The following is a 13355-nucleotide window of genomic DNA, read 5'->3' on the forward strand; positions in this document are numbered from 1 at the left end:
AGATTAGCGTATGGTTAGCTTAAGGATAGCTTATGGTTAGTTTAAGATTAGTGTTAGGTTAGTTTAAGATTAGCATACGGTTAGTTTGTGGTTATCTTAAGATTAGCATATGATTAGCTTAAGGTTATCTTAAAGTTAGCTTACAGTGACCAAATGGTGGTTAGTTTCAGCGGACATGTTGGTCATGTTCGAGACTTTTTAGGATCTGACTTAAGTTTTTGGCTGTGGCTCAGTTGGTAGAGCTGTTGCCTCTCGGTGAGAAGGTTGCCGGTTCAAATCCCAGTCAGGGACCTTTCTGGGTGGAGTTTGCATCTTCTCTTTGTGCATGTGTGGTAGGGCTGGACGATATAGCCAAACTTTTATCACGATATATTTCTTAATTTCGGTCAATAACGATATAATTCGATATCGATATAAACAATATAAAAGCCTCAGAAAAACTACAAACTACACAAATAAATTAATGTTCACCTTTTATTTGTATTTAGCCTTGAAAAAAATTGAAATCACTGTCAAATAAACATAAAATTCTCAACTTTGTCAATATTAATAGTTTTGACTTTAAACAACAACTTTAAAATTGACAGCATTGAAATTTGTTGTTAATTAACATTTTTGGGTGTCGTTATTGATGAGAAGCTGACGTGGAAATCTCATGTAAAATACTTAAAAATAATAATCAATTGCATTACTGTATAAAGTAAGAGTTTTTGAATGACAAAGCTTTGTATATATTGTATGATGTGATGATTGTTCCATATTTAATCTATTGTAATGAAGTTTGGGGAAAAGCAAAACAATTACAAATCCTATTTTTATTTTTACAAAAAAGAGCTATAAGAATTATTAATAATATAAAGCGCTATGGTCATCCAACAAATATATTATTTCATCAATTGAAATTATTAAAATGTTATGATTTGGTTGAATATAGTATTTTACATGTCATGCATAAAGCTCATAAAAATATTAGCCCCAAATATTCAATTAAAATTTGTAAAAAATAAATATAAAAAAGGAGAGTCAATATAACTTAAAGGAATGTAAATGTATATAAAACCTCCATTTAGAACTAATCTGAAGGAGCTGTGTTGTCATTCAGGGAAAAGGATTATGAATTGTCTTTATCACCATAAACATTTCTAAAACAATTTATATGTTTAAAAAGATGATAGTTAAAGTTGTTAGTGAAGGATACCTGAAGTTTTTTTGTTTTCAGTTTGGAGATTGTTCAAGTCAAGGTTGTTGTTTGTTTGTAGTTATTTTGTATTTTTTTAAATTAGGGGCAGATAAGAATTTTTTCTTCTTTCTGATGAATTTGTTTTATTTTAAACGAATGAATAAATTATAAAAACAAACAAAACATGCAGTGCTGGGGGTGTTTCAGGGACACGTTGGCTCAAACTTTTATTGTGCTTCATCTTGTGACTCATCATCTTCTGTCAAGTGGAACGAGTTGTTGTTCCAACCGCGAGTTAGAACGACTCTCCGGCACATTTTGCAGCACACTGACTGAAACCTGCAGTTTATCGGATCTTAGAAAGCCGAACCACTTCCACACCAGCGAATTAGTCTTTTCTCTCTTATCAGTGATGTCATCTGCTTTCTCTTCGCTTGTGAAAGCTTGTTCAGTCACATTCTGACGATCATGGGCACTCATTTTGAAGAGAAAACTTGACGCGCGTTGGAGATTAGCCTAGCTTAGCCTGCTACCACTAACGCCTTCTGGACTCGAGCTCTGCGTAACATTACGTCACCACGCACTTGCGTAGTTGTGTCGCACCTTTTTCTGTCCGGGTTGAAACTGAAGTGGCCGCTTCAACCCGAAATATCGAAAATGTGCTTAAAATTCATATCATCATTATTGAATAAAAGTATATCGCGAGATATATCGATATCGAATTATTGTCCAGCTCTAATGCGTGTGTTTTCTCCGGGTGCTCCGGTTTCCTCCCGCAGACCAAAAACATGCATGTTAGGCTGATTGGTAACTCTAAATTGTCCCTAGGTGTGAGTGAGAGAGTGAATGATTGTTTGTCTCGTTTGTCTCTATGTGTCCCTGTGACGGACTAGAGACCTGTCCAGGGTGTCCCCTGCCTCTTGCACAAAGACTGCTGGGTATGGGCACCAGTGACCCCCCACGTCCCAAAATTAAGATGGACGGACTTGTAGTTTTCGCACGGCCACTGTTTGTTTGAGGCTTACCTTTCAGTCTGTTGTTTTTGTCTCCCTGCCTTTATCAATCAGCGAGTGACAGACACGGGCGTGTGGTTACCATGGTGACCATAGGGAGCTGCTAGCAGCAGGTTTCACACTTCTTTTCAGGTTGGCTCTCTTTACACTTCTTTTGCAGTTCGTCTATCAAAATGTTGACAGTGTCGAGTTTTATTTTTAAAAAGTTACGTTGGAACTTTATCGGCACCTTTTAATTTTTTAAGTTTTTCTATTGTGCTGCCACTGATAATCCTGTACCAGGTGCCTCATATCTTAAGGGAAACCCTGAGGTCTGCAGCTTATTTAATTTTTAATAAGGAGGTTAAAGTTCAGGGTCTGAAACAACAAAACCATCGTCTGATATCACCAAAGAAGCGCTGACCTTTAGATCTATTAAATAAATATATAAATAAATAAAACTTTTCAGACACAACGCACAGTGAGCCGAGAACTTACACAAACAAATGAACCCTCGGGAAAACAAACGATTGAATTTGAACAAATACTAATTTATCTTAATATTTTCAAGTGGAACGCACCTGTTGAGTCAACCATTAAATTGAAAAAGGGAGTTTCCAAGCAGGCGGGTCTTTACAGACAAAAAAACCCAGCTAAAACTCAGCCAGTTGTACAGACGATGAGCTAAAAGTTGATGTGACAGTAGCCGAGAGTCGCCCTCAACACAAACAAACTCTAACAGACTGCGTCATTGTTGATTAAAACTTTGGCGTTAATTGTTGGCGTCAACCACGTTTGTCTGTGAGCAACAGGACAAATATTTCTAAAACTCTCAGCAAGTAATATACGCCAACATAAAAAGAGCCATTTTTTTAGATGTTCAGCTAATATTTGGTGCTTGAGCAGCCAAAACCTAATAATCAGCAGTAATTTGTGGTTGTGTAAGCTCGCAGGTGATTAAATTTGTCCCTAGTGGAACCGGTTTGTCCCTTCAGAGGAATTTAGGATCCAGGTCAGGACGAGAACGGGGCGAAGCCGTTTGACGACTTACAGTCATGCACGACTTAAACGTAGGTCTTCGAACGCAACGTTTTGATTTGTGTTGTCATGTCAACCACTCGCAGAGCCACGCTCGGCCTTAGTGGAAAAACACGACGGGCGGCGCGCTTGTTTTATCTCCAAACGCAGCCGAGATTATCACGCTGCTGCACTCGCACATTTAAATCCACAAAGAACAACAACAACAAAAAAAGGGATGAAAGAAAAGCACTCACATGGCCATGCCAAACTGCTCCAGCCACTTCTTCTTCAGCTCTTTGGTCTTGAAGAAGAATTCAAAGCCGTTCTGGCCCTGGTTGTGTGTGAGGTAGAATCCGTAAGACCACTGCAACAGATAAAACACAGAGACAGGAAATAAAGACATGGAAAAAACTGAGCGAGACGGGACGCAGGGAGACAGATGGGGACAAAAGGATGCAGAATGAAAGAGGGATGCCTCGGGGAGAGAAGAGGGGATGAAGTGACGGAGGAAGAGTTCAGGAGAGGAGAGAAGGAGCTGTGGGGGCAGCGGGTGGGCCTGTAATCGGCTCCAATTATCCACTTTAAAGGCTAAATATCACTCTGCGTCAACACGGGCGGCTGTTTTCTACGCAGCAGAACCGAACGGGTGCTGGCGGGACGCACGCTTAATGGCTCCCGCTCGTGGTGTTCAACTTCTCGCTCTCGGCTCCGAAGGTTCAAATGAGCCGAGCTCTCAGACGAACTCCGTTTTTACCGAGCGAGTAAAGACGAAGGAAAGCACGGGCAGTCCCGGCGGGCGGCAGAACCTGCGCTGAGCCACGATTTGATCCGTCTGCCAATTAGTACAAAGGAGGAAGTGGTTGTCTGGTGTCTGAGAGGCTCTCTGTTTTCAGTGATCCCAGCTGGATCTTTTCAGACGTCATATTCATGAACGTCTGAGAGGACAAGGGTTAAAAGGAGGTTTCTCATTGTTAAACCACCTCGTATCCAGCATTTACCGTATTTTTCGCTGTATACGTCGTAGCTTTTTGCATAAATTGAAATGCCCTGCGACTTATATAGCGAAGCAACTTATTTGTTTTTATCCCCAATTTTTGGTTGAGATCAGACGATTTCATTCATTCTGACATTAAAAATATTGAACACTAACATTCTCAGCCGCTAGAGGGCGCTCGAGCGGCTCGACTAATATGGCAAGCCAAGTGTCTCATTAATAGGTAAAAGTGGCTATTAGTGAGACGCTTGGCTTGCCATACAGGCCACCGTTGTCTCGCTCCTGGAGCAAACGTCAAATCGGCTGCATTTCGCCGCGCCACCCAGGCGAAATGCAGCCGATTTGACCGTTAAAGTACATTTATTAAGGAAAAGCTCAACTGAGACAAACCTTTGCTATAATGTCGAGCAAACAAACAATTGTTTTAAGTGATAATCTTGTTAAATTCTTGTTAAAGTCCTCCCATGCACTCTCCCGCTGCTGCCACTTGGCAGTCAATCTATTTTTGGCACAACCCCGGCCCTTGTTTCTGGGTTAACGAACGCGACGCGTCAGCAGATGCAACTCGTGGCGAAGCAACGCATTTGTTTTTCCCCTTTATTAGACATATTTGGACTGATGTGACTTATACGGCGGTGCGACATGTACAACAGCAAGTACGGTAAACACTTGGATACAGATTAACATTCATTCAGAGCCCTTTGTATTGTCTTCAATAGCTTTGCTTTTTTTTTTAAACTCCTAAAAAATGTGTTTTTATATTGCTTATTATTTTATTCACTGTTGTCTTTTGTTAGCTGTAGCAAAAACGTCTGGGTTATGGTAATCTTAGCATGAGTGTCTATCGTGAATTGGATCGTCTTCAAACAATATTCAGTTGTAGATGCGTCTACTGTCGGAAAGTTTCAATCAAATCTGTCCAGAGATTCACGAGATATTTTGCTAACAAGAGCCAAACTGTGTTGACTCCAACAGTTAATGCTAAAGTTTTAAGCAAATGTTTCATGTAAACAGATAAAACAGAGTGTAAATGACTCTCAGCTACTACCACACCAAATTTTAGCAAAATATCTGTCAAATCAGTTTATTTATGATTGTTTTGGTGGTTTGACGGTGAGCTGGCTGTAGCAGCCATCTTGAATTGGGTAGACTTGGAAAGGTAATTATTTGTAGATGTACACCAATGATTATTTCTGCAAGTTTTATCAGTAGAACGTTCAAAGAAAGGTCCACAAAAAACATGATTAGCTACAGTAATCCTTAGGTCATGGTCACGTATCACGGGTTTTGGCTTAATGGGCTTATGGTTAGCTTACAGTTAACTTGAGATTAGTTTATAGTTATCGTATGGTTAACTTACAGTTGGCTTAAAATTAGCATATGGTTAGCTTACGGTTAGTTGATGATGAGGAGAAAAATAAAATGTATCTTGTTTACTATTTTCTAATCTTGAGTTTGCTAGTTAGTAACCATCATCTAATGCTAAGCATGGTTTTATTGCTTTTTTTTATGTTCTACCAGTTCACTAAAATCCATACACTTGTTCACGAGATGTTTTGGTAATAGAAACTTAAAAACACACATGTTTTCCTCACTGGCTTGGGAACACCTTGGGATCCCCCAGGAAGTCCTGGAGAATGTCCCTGGGTAGAGTGGGGTCTACGGTCTGTCCTGAACCTGTTGCCTCCCCAGACGAGAGGTTCAAAATGGAGGGATGGCTAGTTACTACTATCAGGTCTCCTCTATCATCTCTAACACAAAATCCATTGCACCCTTCATGTTAGAGGTGAACGATGCTAAACTGGCTTCAACCTTCATGAATATAATCCTCTAAGCTCGCATGGGTCGGAGCCCACTAATGGCTGCCATTACAACAATATCATTACCCAAATCAATGCTTCCTGGCACGCTTTGGATATCATTCCTCATTATGATTGGCAATATTTTCCCCCGGTTGGCACTTTGTATTCACCACATGTGCACAAGTAGTCAGGCCCAAAGCGAGGTTTAATGATAGCACCATCTGGGAGGAGGCAGACGGCTGCAGGCTGACACTGTCTCAGTCGGGAGAACCAGAACAAGAGTGTAAAACACGAGCAGGAACAAGCATGTAGCAAATTATTTAAGGCTTGTTTCTGTTAATTATTTTGTCGTTACGAGCCTGAAAGGTTTCTGTTCGTGTCACTCGTTTTGGCAGGAGGAATCCAGAGCACGGGGTGGAGAAACACTGTTAGGTGCACATGAAACCCCACAAAGAAGCATGTTCACTTCATTTTCACTCCGCTTTATGAACCCGAGTGAATCTGACAAACTGTTATGGCTGTTAATTATGCAGGAATAGCTCTGTTAATTGGTTTGTCAGGAGTCCAACATGGCTGCCGAGCTTCGCTGACTCAGTCATAAAGAGGCAATAATGGAGTTGACGTCGCAGAACTTGCCTTCATTATAGCAAACTAGTCATTCGGAGGTGCTTGTTTTGATTTCGGTTTTTTTCTTGCAGCATGTTAATCTGAAGTTTTGGCTATTCCATCATTTTTATGAGCTTCATATTGTGGAGGAACTATTAAAGCCACTCTTTGGCGCTGCCGTGTTGGGTACGATTCATACAGACATCCTAAGGGCTCTTTTAAGCTGTTCTAAATTTACATTAAATCACAGATTTAAGTGGGATGTAGATTTACAAGAAGTAGTACAATAGCTAATTAAAAGCTAAGTGTTATGAGCTTGTTTTGATTCACGTTTAAGGAGGCGACACTTCAGGGTGAATTTATCAATCCATCAAGAAAAACATGTTAAATAAAACTTGATTTTTTTTACCCATTCATACTCTCTCTACTATATCTCTACAAAGCTAATTGAACAAATCATTCTAACGAGACGAATCAGTGCTTTACACCGATGGAACGCACATCGGAGGCAATGAGGGGTTCAGTGTCTTGCCCAGGGACACTTCAGTATCTGACTGCTGGTGGATTCGAACCCCCAACTCTTGCATCGGAGGACGACTGCTCTAACCACTCTGCCACAAGTGTAAAGGTTATCACCCATAGTGATAACCTTTACAGTTTGGGAGGCTCTGATTCAGACTCTTGATTTTGACTCGGATTCTGGAAGAGTTCCGTGTCTTTGGTCCCAGTACTGCAGTAGACCATATGCCAGATGACAAAACGGATGCCATTTCATTTTAAAGGGAAAGTGTACAATGTGATGGTGTTCACAGTCTTGATTTGTGGAGCTGAGGTATGGACATTAAAGAGAAAGGAAAAGGAACTCCTGGAAAGAACAGAAATGTGGATGCTACATGGGATTCTAGGAGTATCCCTCAAGGATAAACGGCGAAATGACGATATCAGAAAAATGCTTGGCGCGGCATGCATCACGGATAAGATACAGGAATCAAGAATGAGATGGTATGGGCATGTGCCGCGAATGGAAGATGACGAGGTAAAAAGGCTATTAAATGCCCAAGTTTTTGGTCAACGCATCAGGAGACACCAGAAGATGAGATGGATGGATATGATCCAGCGGGATATAAAAACACCCCATCTCACAACAGACAATACAAGAAATGGAGCAAAATGGAGAAGGAGAATCCATGTGGCTGACCCTGCTCCGAAAGGAGCGGGACCTACAGCCTGAAGGAGAGAGACTTCAGTAGACCAGAGCTTCACTCTTGCACAGATGCTAAGAGGGTCATAGGAGTTGGACCGCTCAGTCCACATGGGTTTTGTGGATCTAAAAATGGCTTTTGAGGCATTTGGTGGGGAGGTACTGCAGAAGTATGAGGTGTCAGTGTCGCTCCTCAGGGTCTTGTTCTGTGTGCAGTTTTTTCAGTGTCTTCAGGTTCTGATCCACCACAGCCAAGTAAGAAGAAGCCAGGATGGGAGTCAGACCCCTTTAATCTGAGACCATGGTTCTCAACATGAAAAAAACGTGGAAAGCTTGAATCTTTGCTTCTAAGAGTTCAAGTATCTGAGTTCATGAGATGGACTGATCAGGGTTTGCTCCAGGCGTTCATGTGAAGAAGAAGCTTATCTGAAAGGGGGAATTCTCATTTTACTGGTTTGTCTACATTCCAAAACTTACCTGCAGTCATGAGCTATGGACCAAGACAGAAAGAACAAGATCCTTGTAGCAAGCAGCTGAAATGAGATTCCTCTGTAGCAGTTCAATACTGGTCCTCGAGGGCCACTATCCTGCATGTTTTAGAGGTTTCTTTGCTCCAACGCTCCTGATTTGAATCAATGGGTGATGAACAGGAAGAGGTAACTAAACCATTAAACCACCATCCAACCGCTTAATTAGGCATGTTGGAGCAAGGAAGCAAGTAAAACATGCAAGACGGCACTCGTGGACGAGCATTGGACACCCCTGAGGAGCGCATCATTCAGAGGGAGTAGGGAGTAAAACTGCTGCAACTCCTCATCTATAAGAGTCGGTTGAGGTGGATCAGTCTTAACAGGAAGGCCTCCTGGACATCTTCTGGTGAAAGTTTTCCAGGCACATCCTGGATGGAAACCTCAGAGCAGACCCAGAACTCACTGGAGGTTATTATAAATCCTCTCTGGCCTGGGAATGTCTTGGAATCCCCCAGAAGGAGCTGGAGAGTTTCACTGAGGAGGATTTCAGGGCTTCTGTTGTCTTCATGACCCAATCTCAGGGAAGCGTAGGAAACGGGACCAATTGGATAACATGTCAAAATACCTATAAAATATCTAGTACCTCCGGCAAAGACTTGGACAGATTTCTTCATATAAATATGACAATGCAGGGAAGAAAAAAGTGAATGAAATTCAAGAATATTTTCCAAATCTGAAAAACGTATCTATGCATGTTCATGTAAGAGGGAAAATTCACCTGGGAGAATTACTGAAGCTGGCCGTGTTGCACCGTGCAACACATTCAGCAACTTTTCATGGAATAATCTGAAGACTTTTCTTTATTAATTCTGCTTTTCTTTAGTAAGAACGATCAGTTTGAGTTGCATTTTACTGTCTGAATATTGATCTCTTAAATCATCTCCAACTACTTGCACATGTTGGCTTTAATGTATCGATATTTCTCTGTTATAGTTGTTGTTTGTGACACGTGAAAACAATTAATTAAAAAAGTATGTTTATTATATTTTTCACCTAAGCATTTCACCATTATTTTATATACTCAATGCATTCTGGGGTGATGTACATTGGTTGTAGTGGAGACCAAAACACAAGGAGTCAAGACTAAAAATTATAACGTGACAATAAAGTTAGAATTTGTATTAGTTTTACGCACAATATATGGGTTGAAAAGATCACTTGTAAGCGACTTGTGATGTTTGATTTATTAGCTTTGAAGCCAACGCCATATACATAATGGCTCAAGAGCTAACGCTGTATATATTAGCTCTGGAGCTAACATTATATGTATATTAGCTCTGGAGCTAACATTGTATACAGTATATTAGTTCTGGAGCTAACATCATATATATTAGCTCTGGAGCTAACGTATACTGTATATTAGCTCTGGCGCTAACATCATATTTATTAGTTCTTTAGGTAATGCGAAAGCTGAGTCATTTCTGCTTTCTCCTCTCTGTCAATGATCAGGTTCAAATTAAAGGGATGAACATCAAATAATGTCCAAAATTAACATTCAAGCTGAATAGAGCTCGTACCACAACAACCTGTCTGTCTACCTCAAGTGGTTCAGATCTTACCTCAATGACAGATCCTTTTGTGTCTCCATCAAAGATTTTAGTTCAGCATCGGCAGTGCTTAAATGGGGGATACCGCAGGGGTCCATCCTCGGTCTCCTTCTATTTTGTTTATACCTGCCACTAGGTGCTATTTTCCGGAAACACAACCTACCCTTTCACTTCTAAGCCGATGACTGTCAAATTAACTTCCCCCTAAGACAAAATGGTACATGCTCTATTCAACCTCTGCTTGACTGCCTGGCTGACATCAGAGACTGGATGGCTTTAAATTTCTTAAGTTTCAATGAGAAGTCTGAAGTCGTGGTTTCCGCCCAACGAAACAAACGTCAACTACTGCATTGACCTTTCCTCTCTAGCCCCGTTAGAGAAACAAAGAGTCATTAATCTGGGAGTGATAATGGACCCTTCCTTGAAACTTAACAATCATGTAAACATGATTGTTAAATTCTGTTTTTTTTCCAGCTGAGGCGGCTGTCTAAGCTGAAGCTGCCTGATTTTTAACCAGTACAGGCAAAAGAGAGCACATTACACCAGTTTTGGCCTCACTGCACTGGCTACTGGTTCACCTTCAAATCCAGTTCAAAATACTCCTGTATGTCTACAAATCACTGAACAACTCTGCCCCCTCCTATCTCACTGATCTTCTGCAGCCCTGTGTCCCACCGTGTTCTCTGAGGTCAGCGGACCAGTTGCTTCTCACAGTTCCAGAAACCCGTCTTAAGCGCAGAGGTGACAGGGCCTTCTCTGTCGCAGGCCCAAGACTTTGGAATGAGTTACCTCTGCTTGTCAGACAAGCCTCTCCCATCACAGTTTTTAAATCCCGCTTAAAAATCCACTACTATTCCCTGGCTTTCAACACTGTATGATCTGTGCTGAACCTGCGTGCATCACACTGTGTTAGTCATTATATTATTATCTGCTATTATTTTGTTTCTATATTTTGATTTTTTTGTTATGTTATGTGTTGCTGTGTGCTTTGCCTGTTTGTTTCTGTTTGTACAGCACTTTGGTTGGCCTTGTCGCTGTTTAAAGTGTTTTATAAATAAAATGGTATGGTATGTCATTTACCCAGAATGCATTGCATTGTAAATAAAATGGTAACGTTCGTGTCATAAAACTTTTTTTTTTTAATAAAAACTGAACAGCCTACAGTCTTATAACTGTCTCGTTTTTATATCTGAAGTAATTGTTTTTGAAATAAAGTCTATTGTTCCAACTGATCAGAGATCGTTTTAAATCTTTATGAAGCTCTCTGTCTGGAACACTGTGTGCAAAAGACAAAACTTATAAACAAATTAATCCCAGATGTGCTTTGATTACTGCACTGAGCCATGACAGCTGTTACAAACAGCCACTGAGCTGAGGAAGCAGCGATTGTTGCGTTCGGACCTTTCGGTTCTCTTTGTTGGACGTGGGGTTGTTGGTGATCTTGAAGAGGTGCAGGTCGATCACTTCTTTCATCTCGTAGTTGTCTCCTCGGCGTTTGCAGACAATCACGGCCGAGTCGAACAGGAAGATGTGCCTGTGGACCACAGAAAATAAAATAAATAAATAAGAATGAATGATGAATAAATGATGGTGTTGAAGCCTATTTTGTTCCATTTGTGCTTGCAAATATCAAACTTTTTTATTTTTATTTGCATTCTATTGATATTTTTTACTTTTAGCTCAAAAACTGGTTGTTTACATTACAATGCCTCCCACTGTAACACATTTTATTGTTATTTTTATTGTTTACTATCTTGATTGTGTTTTTACTGCCGTTGTAAAACCGAATTTCCCCTTTGAGAGACGATAAAGCTGAACTCTGAACTCTGAAAAAGCTGATTTTTATTCTGTTTTTGTCAGCCAACACATTTACTGATACGTGTAGCTCTTACACGTCTAATAAAATAAACAACTGGAACTTTTAATTCAGCTTAAATTCTTGAGGAGCTAAAACTAGAAAATGAATAAGATGAGCTGCTACCATAAAAAAAAAAAACTTTGTACACTCTTAAACAGTAGCCCAAACCTTTTAAAGAGAGTTTCTGCAGAGAAGTTATGAACAATCAATATCTTACCTGTTTGATAGCGCTTTGCATTTTGACCAAATTGATGAGCTAACGGCTAATCCAAGCAGTAACATCTCTAAAAAATTTACAAATAGTAAATTATACACCTTTACACTGCTGTAAACTTTGTAATACATGATATTTGTGGGAAAAATATTATAATAATATGGCAGGAAATGCTCCAGGCTGCACAGGAAGTGCTAACTCTAGTACTTCCTGTGCAGCGTTCTATGTAAATATTAATGTAACTGTGTGAAACTGACGTCAACATAAAGATTATAAATTTTTAAGGTTGGATTGCTTAATGCAGCGTCCTGCTTTGATTTTTGCCTCGCTGAAGCTAACCTGTTAGCTCGTTAATCTGGTGCAATCTATTCACGGCAGGTAAAATATTAATTAATTAATCATTTAAGCTTTTTTTTTTCTTGGATTTAGGATCTGGTGGATATTTTATGAAGAGAAGTTATTTGTTTTGTTTAGGGAAGGATAATTTTCCTAATATTCGTTTAGTTATGATGCAGTTAGAACGATCATTCCTTCATTTTGTGGGGAAATAAAAAGTTAGTTTCATCAGCTGATGAACACTTTGGAGCGTTTCCAGTTCCATCACCTGATCCTTCACTCGTTCAGTCAAAGTATGCAACAAGCCGATAGCTCACCTGTCCTGTTTGGCTCGTTTGTCCACCGAGGCCACGCGTACTTCTCCGTCGCCCTTGGGCCTCCCGTAGTTACTGAGAGGCTGATTCTGGAAATGAGGAAGCAGAAAAATTACATTGTGTGGCAGGAGCAACAACCTGGCAACGTTACTCTGAACAGTAACGGAACTCACCAGGTTCTCAATGGACCTCTGGTACTGGTCTATTTCTCGCAGCGTCTCGTTGTCCCTCTTCACTTCATTAACGTACTGAGCCAAGTCCTGCACACGCATCACAAAACAACAACGAGACTTTTTATTTACTGTGTTTTTAATTGAATGCAGCAGGTTAACATTACAGCCCGCTGCTACGATCGCTTCAACTCATTCCTCCCATTTGATTTGATGTTTTCACTCAGTGGTGGCATAAAGAAGGCCACTGAACCAACAAAACCAAGTTCTGGGGTCAAAGGAGCCCCCAGCTTCATCCCAACAGTGATACACGGTGGTGGCAACTTCATGCTGCGGGGTGGTTTTCAGCAGCAGAGACTTGGAGAGGGTGGATGGATGGATGGTAGGCAGGTAGGTAGGAAGGAAGGATGGAGAGATGGATGGAGAGATGGATGGAGAGATGGACGGACGGACGGACGGATGGATGGTAGGTAGGTAGATAAGAAGGAAGGATGGATGGATGGAAAGTAGGTAGGTAAGAAAGAAGTAAGGATGGATGGATGGAAGGTAGGTAGGTAAGAAGGAAGGAAGGATGGATGGATGGTAGGTAGG

At 40.7% G+C, this 13355-nt stretch overlaps 1 protein-coding gene across 1 annotated transcript in view; it reads right to left on the reverse strand.

Moving 5' to 3' along the window:
• Window positions 1–13355, reverse strand: part of LOC119426428 (guanine nucleotide exchange factor VAV3) — an 84610-nt gene that overhangs the window by 9414 nt on the left and 61841 nt on the right. The window contains exons 12-15 of the mRNA XM_037693989.1: window positions 12768–12854; window positions 12598–12683; window positions 11274–11406; window positions 3447–3556 (exon numbers count right to left, since the gene is read on the reverse strand). Of these exons, the coding sequence (XP_037549917.1) occupies window positions 3447–3556; window positions 11274–11406; window positions 12598–12683; window positions 12768–12854 (416 nt within the window). The remainder of the gene's footprint in view (window positions 1–3446; window positions 3557–11273; window positions 11407–12597; window positions 12684–12767; window positions 12855–13355) is intronic.

This window comes from Nematolebias whitei, chromosome 20 (genome assembly GCF_014905685.2).
Source record: "Nematolebias whitei isolate Nwh7 chromosome 20, NemWhi1, whole genome shotgun sequence".
Classification (NCBI taxonomy): domain Eukaryota; kingdom Metazoa; phylum Chordata; class Actinopteri; order Cyprinodontiformes; family Rivulidae; genus Nematolebias; species Nematolebias whitei.